This window comes from Podarcis cretensis, assembly GCF_951804945.1.
Source record: "Podarcis cretensis genome assembly, chromosome: 10".
Lineage (NCBI taxonomy): Eukaryota > Metazoa > Chordata > Lepidosauria > Squamata > Lacertidae > Podarcis > Podarcis cretensis.
The window spans coordinates 1734929-1755712 of record NC_137179.1 but is presented as its reverse complement, the minus strand read 5'-3'; the positions used below and the strand labels follow the sequence as shown (position 1 = coordinate 1755712).

The 20784-nt window shown below is 49.7% G+C and overlaps 2 protein-coding genes across 6 annotated transcripts in view; one reads left to right on the top strand and one right to left on the bottom strand.

The window, feature by feature from the left end:
- The window catches only part of LMF2 (lipase maturation factor 2), a 34303-nt gene extending 17081 nt beyond the window's left edge, over window positions 1-17222 (bottom strand). Inside the window, exons 1-7 of the mRNA XM_079992477.1 lie at window positions 17087-17222; window positions 12952-13205; window positions 7278-7306; window positions 4405-4601; window positions 2871-3049; window positions 1810-1948; window positions 185-319 (exon numbers count right to left, since the gene is read on the bottom strand). Coding sequence (XP_079848603.1) covers window positions 185-319; window positions 1810-1948; window positions 2871-3049; window positions 4405-4601; window positions 7278-7306; window positions 12952-13205; window positions 17087-17186 — 1033 coding nt within the window. The 5' untranslated portion in view covers window positions 17187-17222. The remainder of the gene's footprint in view (window positions 1-184; window positions 320-1809; window positions 1949-2870; window positions 3050-4404; window positions 4602-7277; window positions 7307-12951; window positions 13206-17086) is intronic.
- A 212-nt stretch (window positions 17223-17434) lies between these two features.
- NCAPH2 (non-SMC condensin II complex subunit H2) overlaps window positions 17435-20784 on the top strand; it is a 34177-nt gene continuing 30827 nt past the window's right edge. For 2 of the 5 annotated variants that reach the window (XM_079992613.1, XM_079992609.1), the window contains exons 1-2: window positions 17435-17545; window positions 20429-20630. In XM_079992613.1, the coding sequence (XP_079848739.1) occupies window positions 20508-20630 (123 nt within the window). In that variant the 5' untranslated portion in view covers window positions 17435-17545; window positions 20429-20507. Of the gene's footprint in view, window positions 17546-19139; window positions 19175-20428; window positions 20631-20784 lie in introns of those variants that run through there. The other 3 variants (XM_079992610.1, XM_079992611.1, XM_079992612.1) reach the window with 3 other exon arrangements.

The window sequence follows — 20784 nt, the reverse complement described above, 5'->3', positions numbered from 1 at the left end:
ATAGCAGGCTTGTTGGTTTTTGAATGTCTGATGTAGATTTTTTCAATTTCATTGTTCTGTATGGGGCAATGACAATAAAGATTATAGTATTATTGTATCGTATGTTTACTAAATTTCTGGTTAGAATTTCCTCTTATTCTCCCCGTCATCCTTGCAAGTTGTGAGTATTCTGACGTTTCCATACCTGCCTTGGACTCAATCAGCTTCTTCTCCCAGTTGACCTTCAGGTCGAAGTAGAGAGCCGTCCAGTAGACCAGCAAGCCATAGGAGCCCAGTTCGGACAGAAGGGACATGACGGACGCCAAGCTGGGTGGCCAAGCTGCGGAGAAGAGACGACACGGAGCAATGCAAGGACGGAGGGGTGGGGTGGGCATGGAGGGGCCGTCGCCATACACCCCTAGATGGGTCACTGGGCAGAGAGGGCGTAGAGACCGACTCAAAATCCTCACCCGCTTTGAGGGAAGAGTGTTTCAAGGCTGATTCAGCGACCCCGACCCCCCACTGGGGGAACTCAAAATATCTATCTTCCTAGTACTTTGGGGGACAGGAGGAGGGTGGGTGCGGGGGACTCCCTGGTCCTGAATGGGGTAACTGTGCCCCTGAAGGACTAGGAGCACAGCCTGGGAGTCATTTTGGACTCACAGCTGTCCATGGAGGTGCAGGTTAATTCTATTGTCCATGGCAGCTGTTTACTAGCTCCATCTGGGACGCAGGCTGAGACCCTCCCTGCCTGTGCTCTGTCTCGCCAGAGAGGTGCATGCTCTGGTTATCTCCCATTTGGACTACTGCAACACGCTCTACATCGGGCTACCTTTGAAGGTGACCCGGAAACTACAACTAATCCAGAATGCGGCAGCTAGACTGGTGATTGGGAGCGGCCGCCGAGACCATATAACACCGGTCTTGAAAGCCCTAAATTGGCTCCCAGTACGTTTCCGAGCACAATTCAAAGTGTTGGTGCTGACCTTTAAAGCCCTAAACGGCCTTAGTCCAGTATACCTGAAGGAGCGTCTCCACCCCTATCATCCAGCCCGGACGCTGAGGTCCAGCTCCAAGGGCCTTCTGGCAGTTCCCTCCCTGTGAGGTGAGGTTACAGGGAACTAGGCACAGGGCCTTCTCGGTGGTGGTGCCCGCCCTGTGGAATGCCCTCCCATCAGATGTCAAGGAAATAAATAACTATCTTACTTTCAGAAGACTTCTGAAGGGAGCCCTGTTCAGGGAAGCTTTTAATGTTTAATGCTGTATTGTGTTTTTAATATTCTGTTGGGAGCTGCTCAGAGTGGCTGGGTATAAATTGTTGTTGTTGTTGTTGTTGTTGTTGTTGTTGTTGTTGTTGTTGTTAAACATTAACAAAACTTTAAACATTAAAAAGCTTCCTGTTACATGGCTGCCTTCAGACGTCTTCTAAAGGTTGTACAGTTACTCATCTCCTTGACATCTGTTGGGTGGGTGCCACTACCGAGAAGGCCCTCTGCTCGGTTCCCTGTAACCTCACTTCTCGCAGTGAAGGAACCCAAAACCCACCAAGACAGACAGTAACACAATATTTGAAAGAGCAACCATGACATGCACATTGATTCAAAACCCAATGAAAACTATTTGGCTTAATTCAACACTCGAGGAGGGGATGACGACTTGATCTGGTGATGCCAGATTCTTGAAGTCTAAGAATTTTCTGCACCCCCAGTGCCCCCTTGCCTCTTAGTAACCTCCCAGAGGGCACTACCACCCACATGGGTATCAGATGATGCAGACCCGTCGCTAGCGCTGGACCCATTTTACAGAACCACGGAGACCAAAGCCTCTTACCGGTTGCTGTCTTCTTCCGGCCGTGGCCCAGCCACATTCCCAGGTGTTCGTCATCCAGCAGCGAGAAGCTCAGCACGATGGTGAGAAGGTTGAAGAAGTTGTAGTTCCCCGTGGCGATGATGAGGAGCTGCAGGAGGACCTGGAAAGGGTTTCGGAAACCTGTCGTTATGATCTTAAACCTAGGTTTTAAAAGACAACCCACCCACCCCACAACCAGACCAGATGCAAAGGGACAGGGAAAGGGTCTGTATAAAGAAGCTCGTTTATCACGGCCGAGAATAGATGTATTTGCAAGAGACTCTCCACAGCCCGGCTGAAAGTTTGAGCGGAATACACCGATCTTGGTCCAACTGCACTGGCTACCAATTAGTTTCCCAGCCCAATTCAAAGTGCTGGTTTTGACCTATGAAGCCTTAAACGGCTCAGGACCGCAAGACCTCAAGGACCGCCTCTTTCCATATGAACCCACCTGGACCCTGATATCATCTTCTGAGGCTTCCTCCTGGAGGGGTCTGGAGGGTGGCAACACGAGAACGGGGCCTTTTCTGCAGTGGCTCCCTGTACATGGAATGCTCTCCCCAGGGAAGTTCGCCTGGTGCCTTCATTATACAGTCATACCTCGGGTTACAGACACTTCAAGTTGCTTTTTTGGGTTACGGACTTGCCGAAACCCAGAAGTACTGAAACGGGTTACTTCTGGGTTTTGGCGGTCGCGCACGTGCAGAAGCACTAAATCGTGTTTTCTGCAGAAGCGCCAAATCGCAACCTGCGCGTGCACAGACAAGCTGCTGCAGGTTGCAAACGTGCATCATGTTTGCAACCCGAGTGTCCACTGTTGCTCCTTTGGGTGCCAGGCAAAAACCTTCCTTTTTAACCAAACCTGATTGACATCCTATGTCCTTTTAAAAAGTGGTTCGTTTTGGGGGGTTGTTATTGGGCTATTGTTCTTATTTTGATTTTATGTATTGTGATCTTTTCTGTGAACTGCCCTGAGACCTCCTGGTATAGGGCGGTATATAAATTCAATGAATGACTGAATGAACGAGGTTGCCTGTGGATACCTGGCTGTAGAAGGCGAAGAGGCGGAGGCGCCGCAGAGGAGCGAAGAAGAGCGCCGGGATGGCTATCTCGATGACGTAAGTGGCCACCACGCTGAACTTCTGGAACCAGACGGGCAGCTGGTGGGCGAACCACGAGGCCGGCGTGGGGATACACTGGGTCTCATAGTGGTAGGTTAAAGCTGGGGAGACAAGTGGTTTTGGGATGCATAAAAGGATCCAGAACGAGGGGTTCAGAAAGGAGATTCTGACCAAACCTTCTGGCCACAATGTGGGATGTAATCCATTGGACCAGTCAAATGCAACATTCATTCTTTCCCTAGAATGGGCACAATTAGGGGGACATCCTGTTTCACGGCATGTGACCTGGGAGATGGACATGGATCTTGCTGACTCGACATAAGAGTCGAGTCACGCAGCCAATTTCTCAGCCTTGATTTCTAGTTTTTGTCTCTCTCATGTTGCTGTTCTTTTGCTAATGTTAAATAAGTTGGAGTTCTTGTTATTAAATATACCAAGAAAAAAGCACACCAGGAACTCAGGCCAATGTAAGTTTCAGTAATGGGAGTGGTCCCTACTCGCTAATCAAAAGTCAATTTTAACAAAAACCGATCCATTCAAAAGTATGTATTCTGACAAGGATTACAAACTCTAATAGAGATTACAAACTCAAACTCATGAAGATATGTATAACACACTAATTCGTTACGGAATTAGAGATAAGTGTTTATGAGTAGAGACAAGTTCAGGTTAGTCCATAGATTCAACATGAAGGTCTTAGTTTCAATCATTGAGCAAGTCAGAAGTCAATTATGGATCAGAAACCAGTAAGTTCATGGAAAACGCACAGAAAAGCTCAAGATACATGTTGATCTACCCACACGTAGTTGTCATCTCTGAGATAACAGGATACATTTATCCGAAAGTCTTCAAACTTGCACGACCCTTTAAAAATTAGCTGATGAAGGTGAATACATCGAAACAGGGCCCTGTCCTAGTTTCTGATCCATCATTGACTTTTGACTTCTGTTCAATGATTGAAACTAAGCTGTTCTTTTGCTGCCTGATGCTCTCCTGCCACCATTTTCTTATCTAAATGTGATTTTGCTGTCTGCCGGCTCTCAGCCAGCAGCACACGAGTCCAGTCTCCACATGAGAAGCTCAGTTTCTTTCTGTAACTACTAAGTAAAGCCTGACTTTCAGGGATCAAATCGTGAACTGAAATGTGAGTAAACCTTTTGTTACCTTACTCAGAAAGACTCTCATTTCTTTATTCTTTTAAGAGGGATTAAAGGGGACACCAGGAAATAATCTTAACTAGGAGATTCAAACGAATCTGCAAACTAGCTTCCACCTGTATCACTTCCCTCGCGTGAGTGAAAGAAGGATAATACTTATTCAATATATCCTTTCCAACTAGCCTTAACATTCCCACAAACAAGAGCCGTTCAAGGTTTACTGCCCCTCCCTGACTTTATAACCCTACGGCTTTCAAATCCTTGCCTCTTCGTTTCGCTGCTGCGAGTTCCCCACTGACCTGTGAGCCCCCACCAGGTGGGGCAGCGGCTGGTCAGCTTCACCACCCCCGAGGCGAACATGAGGCGGAAGAGCAGCCAGCGCAACAGCCAAAAGGTCACTCCGTCGTGGGGCCGCCAGGCCGTTGTGCGCCACTTGAGCAGGTGCAGCGGGGCCACCAGCACCGCCAGGAAGCCCGTCTCCAGCAAGAGGCTGTCCCTGGGAGGGGGAGAAAGATACAGGGAGGTTGGGGGAGAAGTCAGGGGAGGCCACCCGCTCTGGGATGCCGCCCTTCACACAAACACACACGGTCAACGCCTGGGTCTCATTATTTTGTTACAAAAGACAACTTTTGTTAAAGGACCAGAAGCCTTTTTGCTAGGTATTACAGGTCAAAACTTGCCAAAAGAGTGGAAAAGACTATTTATGTATGCCACAACAGCGGCTAGGATGTTACTAGCCCAAAGATAGAAAGACGACAAGATATAGTCATACCAAGGGTCACAGATGCTTCAGGTTGTGATTTTCAGGTTACGGACGTGCCAAAACCCAAAGTAGCGGAACGGGTTACTTTCGGGTTCCGGCGCATGCACAGAAGTGCTAAATCGTGCTTTCGCATGCGCAGAAGTGCCGAATCGCAACCTGTGCATGCACAGACGCGCCACTGCGGGTTGCGAACTTGCATCCCGCACGGATCACGTTCACAACCTGAGCGTCCACTGTACCAACCAAAGAAGAATGGCAAGAAAAGCTGATGGCGTAGGCGGAAATGCAGAGCCGTCTTTCCCATAGGGCTTAGTGATGTGTCGCGCCAGCGTGCCAGCCTCTCAGGGGCGTCCCAGCGAGTGGGGGAGCCGCGCGGCTTTGCCGGGGGGGTCCCGTTTCCCTGCACACCCGCCAGCTGCGCCCCGCCAACCATACGGCTGGCGGGCACGCAGCTTCCTTCCCACGCCTCTGCGAGAATCACTCTCCTCCCCTCCCTCTGTGGGGATCGCTCTCCCGCAACTGCATGGGGGAGAGTTGCGCCCACCCCGCCATGGCTGGCAGTGAGCAGCTACGGCCACCCCAACACTAGCCGTGGTAATTTGCGGGAGCTGGGCGGATATTTGCACCCCGGCGCCGCATCTGCTAAAGATGGCCCTGCTGAAATGGCAAAACTAACTGGAAAACTAAGAGACAAGGACCATCGAGACTTCAAAAAGGACTGGGAACTCTTTATGTTGTACTTACAGAAACATTGTAAAGAAATGGACTCGCTAGCAGCGTTTGAGTAAACACTTACAATTAAGAAAACAAGCATAAAAGTTAAGAGGTAATAATGGGGAAATAATAAAGGGTAAGACGTAATACGAAAAAATACGGCACAAAAATGATAAGATTACAAAAATATTTAAGTAAAAGATTACAAAATTAAGGTAAAAATAAAACAGGGAGGAAAAACAAATATTCAAAGAACCAGAAGAGGAAGTGGAGGGAAGTCACAGGAGAGGGGAGGGAGATAGGGATTTATAGATTATTTTTGTGACAATAATGATTGTGTTCAATATCAAATTGTAAAACTTAATAACAAATATTTAATCTATTATTATTATTTAATTACAGTCGTACCTTGGTTTTCTTACCTTGGGAGTCGAACGTTTCAACTCCCAAATGATCGAAAACCAGAGGTGACTTTTCCGGTTTCCGAACGTTCTTGGGAACCTGAACGTCCGACGTGGAACTTCCTGCAACTGATCAGAAGGTGTGCCTTGGCACCCAAACATTTTGCAAAGTCGAAACGGACTTCCGGAACAGATTCCGTTTGACTTCCGAGGTACTGCTGTACTTATTAAACCTGTACACCACCCTATAACCGACGATCTCATGGCTGTTCGCAACAGAAAAATTTTAAAAATATAAATTCTGTCCTCAGCACCAAAATGCCAGATTCTCCTTCCAAACAAATGACGGCAAGCTTGCAGGATGAAGCCAGGAGGCGCAGAGCCCAGGGGCTACATCCTGCTGCTCAGCTCCTGACGCACAGTGACGCCACGGCCCCCTTTGCAAAGCTGTCCGTCCTCTCTGCTCCTCAACACGTAGGAAAGCTTAACCAGGCATCCCCTGTTGTCCCAGATTTTAGCCATCCGTTGTCTCAAGGATTGGATGTGCTCGTTCCGTCCCCCAGTTTAGGCAAACAACAAGAGTGGCTGAAGTTAAGGGGCATTGCATGAATTCTCTGTCCTCTTTAATTCCCTCTTTTTTAAAACGGACGGCTGAGAGCAGAGGACATGCAACACACACACACACACACACACCACAGCCTGGATGTCATTTGCAGCCTGCCATCCCCAGCAGGTCAGAGAAAGGAAGCGCCACACCCAAAGTCTGGATGTTTAATGTTTTATTGTGTTTTTACTATTCTGTTGGGAGCTGCCCAGAGTGGAAATGCAGCCAGATGGTCAGGGTATAAATATTATTATTATTAATTATTATTATTATTATTAATTAAGGGACGCGGGTGGCGCTGTGGGTTAAACCATAGAGCCTAGGGCTTGCCGATCCGAAGGTCGGCGGTTCAAATCCCCGCGACGGGGTGAGCTCCCGTTGCTCGGTCCCTGCTCCTGCAAACCTAGCAGTTTGAAAACAAGAAGTGCAAGTAGATAAATAGGTACCGCTCTGGTGGGAAGGTAAACGGCGTTTCCGTGCTCTGCTCTGGTTTGCCAGAAGCGGTTTAGTCCTGCTGGCCACATGACCCGGAAGCTGTATGCCGGCTCCCTCGGCCAGTAAAGTGAGATGAGCGCCGCAACCCCAGAGTTGGCCATGACTGGACCTAATGGTCAGGGGTCCCTTTACCTTTACCTTATTATTATTATTATTATTATTATTATTATTATTATTATGTAATGTGCCACTTACCACTGGAAATACAGGAAGACCTGTCCAACCTGTGGGGAGAGAAAGGGGAGAGCACACATCAAACAGCGTTCAGACCCACACCGTCCACTCCACTTCGACTAATTATTTTCTTTGCACCCACCTCCCGGCTGTAGCACTGCTGGCAAAACTCACGGTTTTTAGATACAGCCGCTTGCAGATTTCAGTGGCCAGCCCACTAGCCCAATGCCCCTAAAAGGCTTGGGACGCTCCAAATATCTGAAGCTTCGCCTGCTTCCCTACAGACCCTTGTCTGTGCTGAAACTGGCAAAGGAGACCCTTTTGGTGGACCCCCCCCCCCCGCCTCCCGTCCTCAGAGGTTCGGGTGGAGGCAGCCCAAAAGGTGCTTATGCTGTGGGACTCCCTCCCCACAGAAGAACTGTCACTAAGCACTTTTCAACAACTGCCAAAGATGCACCAGTTTACCCTGGCCGTGGACACCCGAGTTGAATACCGTATTTTTTGCTCTATAAGACTCACTTTTTCCCTCCTAAAAAGTAAGGGGAAATGTGTGTGCGTCTTATGGAGTGAATGCAGGCTGCGCAGCTATCCCAGAAGCCAGAACAGCAAGAGGGATTGCTGCTTTCACTGCGCAGCGATCCCTCTTGCTGTTCTGGCTCCTGAGATTCAGAATATATTTTTTTCTTGTTTTCCTCCTCCAAAAACTAGGTGCGTCTTGTGGTCTGGTGCGTTTTATAGAGCGAAAAATACGGTACTTGTGAATATTCCTATTCTTGCGACTGCAATCTGTTAAACTGATTCTATTTTAAGTCAGTGCTTCCCAAACACATTTGGGGCTACGCCCCCTTGGTTCCCTAAACTCATCCCCAGACCCCCCCTGCCCTATTTTTTAATTTTTTTAAAAAAGGCATCATTCAGAAGAGCGATTTGCACGACCCACTGAGGATGATAATAGTGTTAGGTTAAGAAACAGTAAAAGGGTGCAGAGAACTTTGAAGGACTTTTTCTGTGAGTTCTGGGTGTGGTTTGCTAGGCTGATTAGACAGATGGCAATATTTATAAAGGATGAAGAAGTTGTAGTTCGAATTTGCCTGCAGAAAGAGAACACCCACACACTCTGCGTTTGTAGTTTTGTGTAGTGGTAATGAAACTTTTCTTTGCGTATTTTACACCAGTCTCGTGGTTCCGTCATCTGCTTCAGCTTCAATAAATAGCACCATGAAATTCAAAGCAGGAACAGTGAGTTGCACCTTTCTTCGAAACCCAGCTAAAAATGGTTTGGTTTAATGAATTCTGCCAATCTGACGAATTCAATCTGGCGATTCCTGCTTTTCAAAGTCTAACAGTCCTTTACTCCCCACGCCCTTTAAAAATATGCTGGGGAGAGGGATATTATTGGGTTGCCGTTTTTATTATGTATTTTGTGTATTGTGATTTTAGTGGCATACAAATTTAGGATACAACATACAAAAAGTAGGGCAGCATACAAATTTAATTTAATTTAGGGCAGTATACAAATTTCAGAGTATGGGATGCGGGTGGCGCTGTGGGTTAAACCACAGAGCCTAGGACTTGCCGATCAGAAGGTTGCCGGTTCAAATCCCCGCGACGGGGTGAGCTCCCGTTGCTCGGTCCCTGCTCCTGCAAACCTAGCAGTCCGAAAGCACGTCAAAGTGCAAGGAGATAAATAGGTACTGCTCCAGTGGGAAGGTAAAGGGCATTTCCGTGCGCTGCTCTGGTTCGCCAGAAGCCGCTTAGTCCTGCTGGCCACATGACCCGGAAGCTGTACGCCGGCTCCCTTGGCCAGTAAAGCGAGATGAGCGCCACAACCCCAGAGTCGTCCGTGACTGGGCCTAATGGTCAGGGGTCCCTTTACATTTACCTTTTACAAATTTCATAAATAATACTCCTGAGCTCCTCTGCTGCCGCCTAGCACCCCCCCAATAATCCCATTGCCCCCTCTTGGGGGCACTAGTTCCCACTTTGGAAATCACTCCAATAGATTGCTTTGACCCTCCCTGAGACCTTAGGGTGAAGGATGGGCAATAGATCCAACTGAGAATAAATAAGAAGAGGGATGCAAGTGGCAAGCGCGTTGTGCATGCCCGCTCCCTGCGAAACTGTGCAGGTTTGGGTTTCCCCCAATGCTGCATGCAACCCCCCCCCCCGGTGAAATCTCTACCAAGATCTTCCCGCAGAGGGCTGCACGGCCCGCCAACTGGACCTGCGCCTCGCCCGCCCCCACGCAGGGAGGGAGCCAAGACAGAGGAGGAGGAGGAGGAGGGCCAGCTGCAGATTCCTGGCGCTGAACCCAGCTCCCTTGCCACGGGCTCGGATCCAGAGCCGCTCCACCGCCTGCCGAACCCGCCAGGAGGTCCCGGGGGCTGTCAACTCGTGACAGCACAATGGCGTGGGAAGAGGAACCTGAGAGGAAGGAGGGAGAGCGCAGGCCTGGCCCCTTTTTCAGAGGACGTCAAGCTCTCGGGATCAACCCAGCGGCTGCCACCTTTGAGCAAAGGATTCATGATTTGGGGATTAATCCTGGTCTCACACTCAGGGCTGGGTTTAAATTTGATGAGGCCCTCAGCTACTGAAGGTCATGGGGCCCTTGATATGTCCAGCTCTCCTTTGTCAACAACAAATGCTCGCTGTTTTTTGTGTGGAATATATGCTATATGGTCATTGATGGACCTCATAGGTATCTCAAGCCATTTGCACATGTTGCAACCAGTCCATGCAGAATGCCGGCACCCTATATATAGAAAGGAGCAAACCAGGGATATTTTAGGGAGCAGGCTAGCAGGCGGGGCCCATGACTTACATCATAGGAGCCTACACAACACAAAACACCGTTGCTGTATGTAGGTTTTATTGTATTTGTTTTTTATCCTATATTTTGGAAAAGTACAGTGGTATCTCTAGATACGAACGGGATCCGTTCCGGAGCCCCGTTCGCATCTAGAGGTAAACGTATCTAGCGACGGCACATCTGCGCACACACGCGTCGCTTTTTGCCACTTCTGCACATGCGTGTGACGTCATTTTGAGCGTCTGTGCATGCGCAAGCGGCGAAACCCAGAAGTAATGCGCTCCATTACTTCCGGGTTGCCGCGGAGCGCAACTCGAAAGCGCTCAACTTGAAGCAAATTTAACCCGAGGTATGACTGTACATCCAGGTTTTTTTTCCTTTAAATTTTTTTGGGGCCCCCAAGAGAGTGGGGCCCTAAGCTATAGCTTGTTTAGCTTATACGTAAATCTGGCACTGATCTATTTATCTACTCGCACTACTAATAGTGATAAACAGCAGAATGTAGGCACCCTATATATAGAAAGGATCAAAGCAGGGATTTTAGAGGGAGCAGGCTAGCAGTTGGGGCCCTTGACTTACATCATAGGAGCCTACACGACACAAAACACGGTTGCTGCATGTAGGTTTTATTTTATTTGTTTGTTATCTTATATTTTGGAAATGTACATTCAGGTTTTTTTCCTTTAAATTTTTTTTTGGGGGGGGGCCCCAAGAGAGAGGGGCCCCTAAGCTATAGCTTGCTTAGCTTATATGTAAATCCTGCTCACACTGGCCGACCAGGTGCCTGCAGGGAAACCCAGAAGCCGGATTCAAGCATGAAACCACACTCTTCTCCTGTGTTTCCCAGAAATGGCATTCAGGAGCATTGCTGCCTCCGACTGAGGAGGGCAGAGCATGGGCCTTCCTGGCTAGCAGCCACCGACAGTCGTCTACTCCTCCATGAATATGTCTCAATCTCTTTTAAAGCCATTGATGCTTCCTGTGGCAGGGAGTTCCACAGTTTAACTAAGAGGAACTTTCTTTTCTCTGACATGGATCTTCCCACTTTTTTGGATGTTCATGAGCTCCAGTGTTATGGAGGAGAAAAAGCCTTTGTCTATCCACTTTCTCCACCCCCAGAATAATTTTATAAGCTTTCTATCCCATCGCCTTTAAGATAAAACCCCCCAAAACTGCACAGGGGAGTCGCCTGCATCCCTTTGGTAATTCTGGCGGCCCTTTTCCTAACCTTCTAAATTCTCAACCTCTCCAAAGCTCTCCCAGAGATTATCCCATCAACCAGGACGTGGAAGACATCTGGGGCGCGGTGGGCTGGATCAATAGGGCGCAACAGAGAACGGAGAGTCTGTGCCCAGAGGGAGATGCGACAACAAGCAACAATTCTGGTCGCGGGAGGATTCCTGAAACGACCCACCCCTCCCCAGATCTAGGTCAGAGTTTTGTCTGTCCGCTGGAATCCTCTGTGTTCAAATACAGCCTTAAAAGGAAGGAGGGAGCAGAGAGCCTGGCGGAGGAGACTGGAATGTCACTCTGAGATGCTTTAAAAGCAAGGGAATCCCTTGACTCGCCCCTGACCTTAGGGAAGAATGCAGGAACATCTGAAGTGGTACCCAAAACTCTGTATGAACAGCGACTCAGGGCTTGCTCCTCATCTGAAGCCCCTTCCCTCCTGTTTGGGGGTCAAAGCCGGCCTCCCTCCTTTGCTCCAAGTCATCCCGATCTTGGAACAACGCACTACGAAATTCTCGCATTTCACGACACAGCCAAGTTGGAACAATTCAAACCCCACACAAAATATTGCGGGGGCTCACTTAACTTGTGTTATTCCGCTGACTTAAAGCAGAGGCTCCCATAGTGGGTGGTACTACCCACGGAGAGGAAGGGGGGCAGTGAGATTACCTGGCCGGGGATGGGGGGGGGGCTAAGAGCAAGGGGGCAAGAAGGGGGCACTGGAAGTGTAAAAGCTGATGTCACCGGATCAAGTTCACCCATTGCATTGATTTAAGCTACATAATTTTAACTGGATTTTGAATAAATGCGCAATTGTTTTGAATTTTACTGATTACTGTTATGTAGTTATTAATACCTCACATTCCCCAGATAGGAATCCAATTTTACTGCGCTATCGTGTGGGTCCATGCAACCTGCTATCCCGGATAATGCTATTCATACGGGAGGAGAGGGGGCACGGGGGGGGGGGTGAGTTTACGCAACACAGGGATTTTTGACAGCTGCTGGCTTAAACCATTTAATACCCCATCTTCCCACCCAAGAGACCCTAAAGGCTGCTGAGAATCAAGATTTTACACTCAAGTGGGCTCTTGTCCAGTCAACCTAAATTGCATTTGCCAACAGCACAGAACGGCAGGCAACGGGTTTCGCCTTGGCCCTCTTAAGTTTTTTTCAGTGCTGCACACTGCCAACTGCCTTGAGCTCTTGGGCAGAAAATATAGGCATGCACCGAGCGAAACGATGTGCAACGATTAAGAATACAGAGGCATTTATTTCCAATACAAAGACACCCCCAGCAAGGAAGAGATTTGCTCTTCGAGGGCCTAATTCCCCCCCAAAGTAAGCAGCGGCCCCTCTGAGCTCCCGGGGCGAGGGTTTGCACATGAGGAGTCATGGAAGAAAAGGCTCCGCTGCTGGGGGGGGGAGGCATTAACGCAGCTTGGCTGACAAGAGGCTGGTGGGTTTTTAAAGAGCTGATGAGTGAATAAAACTGCCTCTGAAAGGTATCCAAGTCACCTTGGCTCTTTTACGGTTTATATTTGGGCTTCCAAGGACACCCCCCCCCCTGCAAAGCACCAGCAAGGAGGCACCGACTGCCCCCTACTGCTGCCACACACCCCCCAAGGCCACGCGCCACTTGCCGCCCCATCATACCTGATAAACGGAGAGGTAGAACGCCCAAAGGGCCAGGAAGACCAGGCTGTCTCGCAGAGGCTCCAGGATCAGGGCCCCGAAGGAGAGCAGTGTCCCCAGTAGGCAGAGTAGCTCCAGGCCCTGCTCCGTGTCCAGTCCCAGGCGTGGCCCCAGCCACAGCAGGGTGGGTGAGTCGCGCAGCTGCTCCCAGAAGCCCTTGCCAGTGAAGCGAAGCACCTTCCGGGCGGGCAGGATGCCATCCTTCCCGTAGAGGCCTGCGAGGAGGTCGAAGCAGGAGGAGTTGGCGGCAGCCGACGCAGGCAAGACCTCATCCCGCTCATAGGGGGGCACGGCACCTCCGACCCCAGCCTTCCCCAATTCGGCGCCCTCCTGGTGCTTTGAACTATGATGCCCATCCCTGCAAAACACTATCTAGCCTGGCAGACCCAACATCACTGGTCAATTTAACTCAAGTTGTTGGCACGGACTGGCAGCAACACTCTGCGGGATCAGAAGCGGGATCTCTCCCAGCTGGAGATGCTTTTGGGGACTGAACCCAGGGCTTTCAGCACAATAATAATTTATTATATTCATGCCACCCATCTGACTGGATTGCCCAAGCCACTGGGCAATTAATAATAATAATAATAATAATAAATTTTTATTTATATCCCGCCCTCCCTAGCTGAAGCCGGGCTCAGAGCAGCCAACAACAATAAAAGCAACGCGGTTCGCATAAAATCATAATCAATCAATTGAAATGCATTCTAAATCAATTCATTCTAAAATCAATTCAAAATTGATCAAATTGATCAAAAACATCAAACATAAACTTCCCTAAACAGGGCTCCCTTCAGATGTCTTCTAAAAGTCAGATCGTTGTTTATTTCCTTGACATCTGACAGGAGGGTGTTACATAGGGAGGGCGCCACCACCGAGAAGGCCCTCTGCCTGGTTCCCTGTAACTTGGCTTCTCGCAGGGAGGGAACCGCCAGAAGGCCCTCAGCGCTGGACCTCTGTGTCTGGGCTGGACGATGGGGGTGGAGACACTCCTTCAGGGATACAGGGTCTGAAGCAAGTGTCCCACCCCCTAAGCTACACCCTTCCCCTGCTGCAATGGTGCCATGCCCCAAAAAGTATGTGTGGAAGAGCCCACCTCCCTGTGAAGGAGGACAGTTGTTGTCGTCTCAAAAGACAATGGAGTGCACCTTCGAGGGTGGAGCCAAGCTGTTGTGTTAGTTTTTTGGGCGTGAGGAGGTCGCGGAAATAAGTGAATGAAAGACAAGATATTGAAATTATTTGATGTGTTTTGAGTTGCGTTTGTTTTGTTGGTTTAGTGTGTTAGTGTTGTATTGTATTGTTTTTCTTTTTTGTAGTGTTTAAATTGTTGGAAAAAGTAATAAATATTTTTTAAAAAAACAAACAAACTGTTGTGTTAGAAGCATCAAAGTGACTCACCTCCCCGGGGCACGAGCCTGGGCTGTGTGCCTGGATGTCTGGGGCTGCCCAAAGGACAAGAAACCCCCTCTGGACCTGGCTGACAGGGTCCAAAGGAAAGGGGAGTGATAGGTCTGGCTCCAGCTTGGCTGCAGAAGATGGTGTAAGGAGGTGTACAAGGCACCATGCAACAGTCTTAGGGATTCCGGATTTGTATAGACTTTGCGCATGACCCTTTTCTAATTGATTTTTGAATTTCATTGTTATTCTTGTTTTTATATTGTATATTATGCTGCTTTTACAATTAAGTGTTTTAAATTTGTTGTTAGCCGCCCTGAGCCCGGTTTTTGAAGCAGGAGGGGCGAGGTATAAATAAAAAATATTATTATTTATTATTATCATTTATCATTAGTATTATTTTCTCCTAACGATGTCCTGCAAGGCAACAGAGGCTTAGGATCTGAATTCTCCTTCTCCTCAATTGCCTCCCACCCCAGGTGGTTGAGCCCCACCTGCCCCACACTTCTCTCTGCAGAAACCAACTTCTTGACCATTGGACCCACCCTGGGTCTCGTCCGCTCAACCCACCACCTGCAGAGGAAGACCCCAACTCACCAGTGGGCCCCGGAGGGACAACTGGGAGATTTTCCTGAGTGCGCAAGGGGGCAAGGAAAGCAAAAGGACGGCTTTGGGCTGCAAGGGGGGAACTTCCCCCAGCTGAACAGGACCCTGGGCTTGATTTTCGGCACAGCCTCCAGCCATAAGGAGATTAAGAGCTGGATTTGGAAGCATGAAAGGCCCTTGGCGGAGGGCCCAGAAGCCGGAGGGGAAGGAAAGGCTGGCAGAAAACTTGCAGAAAAGGGGAAGAGAAACCAGGAGGGCGGCAGGGTGGGGTGGGGTTGGCTCCGACAGTAGCTGCAGGCAGGACAGTCTGGGCGAGGTGGGAGGCATTGCCCGGCAAAACTAAAAAGTGTGCAAGAGCTGACTGCAAGCCACATGCACTGACAGCCTCACACCCCACCCCCCAAAAAAATCCTGCACCGAGCTTGCACTATTGCAATGTGGATGCCACGTGTTACGTGGAAAGGAGAGGGAGGGGCGCAGCAGAGGGAGGGGAAAGTTCCATAGGATATCCGGCCCTGGAGAAAGGGGGTGTTTGAGGGCAGTGGGCTCCGTTCCACAGCCAGGACTTCCTGAGAAGGGGGGCAGGGTTTGGGTGGGGGAGAAGGTAAAGGGTGGGCTCTTTAGGGCGGATGGGACCGTGAGAGGAGGCATGCAGGATTAGACCGACAGTCCGTCTACCCTGGCATCCCGTAGCAGCCGAATGCCCCATGGAGCCTAGGAAGCTGGATAGACTGCCGCTGGCCCTGGAGGTTCAATTGGAAGAGTCTAGCTGCTGGATCAGGCCACTGGCCCACCGAGCCCAGGTTCCCCGACAGGAAACCCACAAGCAGGATTTGACCCTCTCCTCTGGCATGGTTTCCAGCAACAGGGCCCTGTGAGGAAGGGGGCCAGGCCATGGACCCCTTTAGCTGAAGAGGACTCAGATTAGCCGCCTCCCACCTTTGCAGACTCAAGACCCCCCTTTTACCCAAATATGCATTTGGGGACCTCTTAATATGTCACCACATACTTGCACAGGGGCCGTACACCTGCTGCAACCCACCTTGGATCAAGACCAGAATTCTAGGCCAGGGATGGGGAACCTGTAGCACTCCAGATGTTGTTCTCCTCCAGCTCCCATCAGCAACATCTGGAGAGTCCCAGGTTTGCCACCCCTGCCCTGAATAAAGCTGTTAGCAATGTTAGGGTATATTTCCACGGTGTTGCATAATCACCCTGTGCTCCTACAGGAGGAATAACAGGACAAACATGAATAAAGGGTTCACCCAGCGCCCTCCAGCTGTTTTGGACTATGATTCCAGCAGTTTTAGCACATCACCAAAGTTCGCCCCTGTCAACACGGTTAAGAGTCAGGTATGGAGGAAGCTGCAGTCTTCAACATCTGGAGGGCACCAGGTTGGAGACCCCTGCTTTGTACCAAGCTGCTCCCGGGGAAGCGGAGCTGGCGGTTTCGTCCCGCCTCCACCTGCCGAGCCAGAGGGGCGCCCTGCACAGACCCGACTCCGCTGCCCGGGCCAGCTCCTCCGAAGTTGCCAGCATCTGTCCCGGTCCTTCCAGGCCCAAGCCGGCAGCCACGTCTCTCTCTCTCTCACACACACACACACACACGCGGGGTTCCGTGCATGCTTCCCTCCGGCCTCACCTGCAGCCCCCAGCCTGCAATGCCTAGAATCCTCAGCATCACAAAATGCTAAGAGTCGGAAGGGACCCCCAACGGTCATCCAGTCCGACCCGAGGACACCCGAACCCACACGCCACGCCATCGCCCCCCGAGAACTGCTACCCACATTTCGTGCAGACCCAGCGAAACTCCCCCCCCCCCGCAAGGAGCCTCAAAACGCCACTTCCCGTGCAGGAGGGCAAGAGGGCACCTGAGCGCGTGCAGAGTGCAATGGCTCGGCTCAAGGCTTCCCGCTTCTGCCTCGCGGCCCTTAGCACAAACCCTGGCCCTCTTCCACCCACCCCCCTTCCCCGGCGGCGGCCTCCTCCCTCTCTCCGGCCCGCGGGGCCCTCACCGGCCCCTGGGACGGAGGCGAGCCTTGCGCAGCAGCAGCGGGGCCCGAGTCCCGAGGACCCTTCTCGGCGCCGCGCTTACCGGGGACCTGGACGTAGAGCGAGGCGAAGGCGGCGACGTAGACGGCGGCCAAGCCCCGCAGGAACAGCTGGCGGGCCAGGCGGGGCGGCTCGGCTCCCATGGCGGCGGCGGCGGCGGCGGCGGCGAAAGAAGCAGCCTGCGCTCGCGGCTCGCTACAATGTAGCCAACTTCGCCGGGGGGGCGGGCTCAGAACGCCCGGACCGAAGAGCTGATTGGCTCAGGCGCAGCGAAGGGGCGCGGTTAGAACGCCAGCGCCCAGGCGGGGCGCGGGGGAGGAGGAGGAGGGCGGGGCCGGGAAGAGAGCCGGGGGCGGGGCCTGCGCTTCAAGAGGAGGAGGAGGAGGAGGCGTCGCCGGGGGATCGCGTCACTGCGGCGCGGCTTCGATGGCGTCACTGCACCGCGACGGGCGGGAAAGACGAATCGGCGGAGCGTTGGGAGCGGCGCGCGAGGGAGCGAAGGGTGAGTCCGGGGGAGAGGAGGGGGGTCGGGAGGGGGGGGTCTCCCGGTCTCCATAGCAACCGCGCAGGTAGGAACACCCCCTCCCAGGGCGGGAGGCGGAGCTGAGGCCAATTGCACTCTGCACATGCTCAGGAGACCGCCGCCGCCGCCGCCGCTCACTTTCCCCCCTCTCATTTCCCCCCTTCGTTTAAGTATTCGCGGGTCTCATTTGCTTCTTCGTTTATTCCCTTCCTTGATTCATCGGTGTGTTTCTTAGCTTTTAAATATTTTATTTATCTAAAAATAATAATAATAATAAAATTTTATTTCTATCCCGCCCTCCCCAACCAAAGCCGGGCTCAGAGCGGCTAACAGGGGAAAAAAATCGCACCATTTACATAAAATCACAGTCAATTAAAATACATTCTAAGATCAATTCAGAATCAAATTAATGGCAGTTGAGAATCAAATTAATTTGTTCATTCAGTCGTTGTTGTAGGAGGTGTTAAATTTTCACACTGCCCAGGGTTTAGGTTTGATGAGGTCCTCAGCTCCTAAAGGTAATAGGGGCCCTTGATATGTCCAGCTGTCCTTTGTCAACAACAAATGGCCACTGTTTTTTGGGTTGAATATGTGCTATATGGTAATTGATGAACCTCATAGGTATCTCAAGCTATTCGCACATCACAAAAGACATATTTTATCAGAGTAACTATTGAACTGCAATACAATTAAGTATATTAATAATGAAATATAATTAAGTATACTAATATTGAAATAATTAAGCTCTAACTTAAAATGATTTTTAATTCATAACAAACTTGATAATACAAAAACATGGGCATTTGGCAATAACAAAAGTTCCTTTAGAAAAGGTTCCTTTAGCTTACATTTTGGAAATGTACATCTAGTGTTTTTTCCCCTTTAATTTTTTGGGGCCCCCAAGAGAGTGGGGCCCTAAGCTATAGCTTGTTTAGCTTATACGTAAATCTGGCACTGACACCGCCCCTTCATCCTAGGATCATGGGGTGGTTCTCAGTATTAGGGGCAAAAACATAAATACTCCGTGTTTTCATTCCCTTTACTAATTCATTTGATTGTTGCTTCCCTTCATGCATTCGGTCGTTGAGTCCACCAATCCACCAATGAATTATTCATTCGTTGAATTTGTGACCCACTTTTATCTTGCCCAGGGCAACCTAAAGCAACACCCCCCCAAGCCACCTAGATATAGTAGTAAAACCAGAAGGAAACGACGCTCCCGACTCCAAAAGATTTGTTCCTTTAATTGACTGGTTGATCGATTCCCTTCATTTGGCACCTCTGGTGCACAAGCTCTTCAGAGGAGCTCTTAGGACTCCCTAACCGCTCTCCTCCCAGCCCGCCTTATTCCCGTGACTCTAATTGAAGCTCTACTTTTAATATACCATATTTTAATTGTGGTCACCTGCCCAGGGGAAGAGCAGATAATTAACAATAAACATAGTAACAGTAGAATGCATTTGGCATCAGTGTAAAAATATGGGGTGGAGACAGGAGTGAAAACAGTTGCTTTATTTCAGGAATTTATGTACTACCTGATAATCATATTTCTAAGAGGCACACATGAAGCGCATGCAAAGTACAGGATAGCAACTCTGTAAAAGTTTGGTGTGTTTTTTCTCCCCCTTCTACACGGGAGCTGTTTCTCTTTTTCTATTTCTCTATCTTATTTACGTCTCACCGTGTTTAGTGCACATATAATTATGTACTTTTTAACTGTCAATAAAGATGTTTTTTGGGGGGAAGAGAACAGGAATGGTTTACGATTGGAAGAAAGGGGCGTGCCCTTAAAACACACGCCTTTCCTGTGGTGTGTTTGGAAATTGCCTTGAGACACATGGAACAGGTGGTTCATGAATTGATAAGTGATAGTAGATTCTGCAAGCTTGTCCAGCAGGACAGAAATATTTTTTTTAAAAAATAATAACTATTTCAACAAAACAATATCAAATATCAAAACATCTCATTACGTATTTCCCCCCCCATTTCACCTCCCCATCAAACCCTGCCTCCCTCCTCCTCTGAGACCTCTCTCAGCTCCTCCCTCTGATTTCTCAACTCATATTGTTCTCTGCATACTGTAAAATTGTATAAATCCTTATATTATCTATCTACTATGTTAACAATCAAGAAATTTGTGTATGTTTATTCAAAACCTGCCAAGGAGTCCTATTCATTTTGTTGTCTTTTTAAGTAATGTGTGAGCATTTAGCTCAATTGAGATGCTGGATTGAATAATCTTATGGTATCTCCCCACTCAAAATCTGCTAAGTCTCCTGAGTTGGGACCCAAACCTTTTGCACCAACCCCCTGTCCTGGCAGCATCACTGTGGAGAGGGAGAAGTTAGGCTGTGTTACAGCCTCCTATATTGGAGAAGTGGTGGTCTATTTATTGCATTTGTACACCGCCTTTTTCTCCAAGGAGCTCAAGGTGGCAGAACTGGTTCTTTCCCTCATTCAATCCTCACAACAACCCTGTGGGGTAGGTTAGGCAGTGACAGCCCAAGGGTACCCAGTGGGTTTCATAGCTGAGGGTGGGTTTGAACCCTGGTCTTCCAGGAGGTCATAGTCCCTACACTCTAACCCAGAGCTTTCCAAACTGTGTGTTAGTGTGCAGGTGTGTTGCTCAAACACTCCCTGCCACTCCTTCCATAACTGGAAAGGGGTTAGCTCAAACTCTGGTTCACTAGTAAAACCGAATTACTTTGTTGTGAAATGACGCATATCTAAAAAGCATGTCGCCAACGTGGGAAGTTTGGAAAGCTCTGCTGTAACCACTGTACCACACTGGCTCCAGTTCTTAATGGGTGGGATTCTGCAAGTCACTCTCTCCTTTATTTTGGTTATTTGTTATCTGAACAGCAGGTCTTTGAACAGCGGGCAGAGCCTGAACCTTCATGCCTAAAATGCATTAAACCCCTGGAGTGTGGGTCTGTTCTGGATGGGATTTGCTGCCATGGAGGACGTGGAGTCGCGTTTCGTGCACTTCCTCAAGCCGATAAGGGACCTCACTGCGAACTGGGCGGTGGATGTGGCAGCTCAGCTGGGAGAGTACCTGGAGGAGGTAAGTGCCTCCATTTGCTCCTACCTTGGGGGAGACCATGTGTGCAGGGAGCTGCTTTGGCACGGGAATCTCATTCTACCTATGGCGTCTCTGCCTCTGCAGAGTGAAAGTCTCCTATTTTTAATCTTTGCTGGAAACCGCCCAGAGTGGCTGG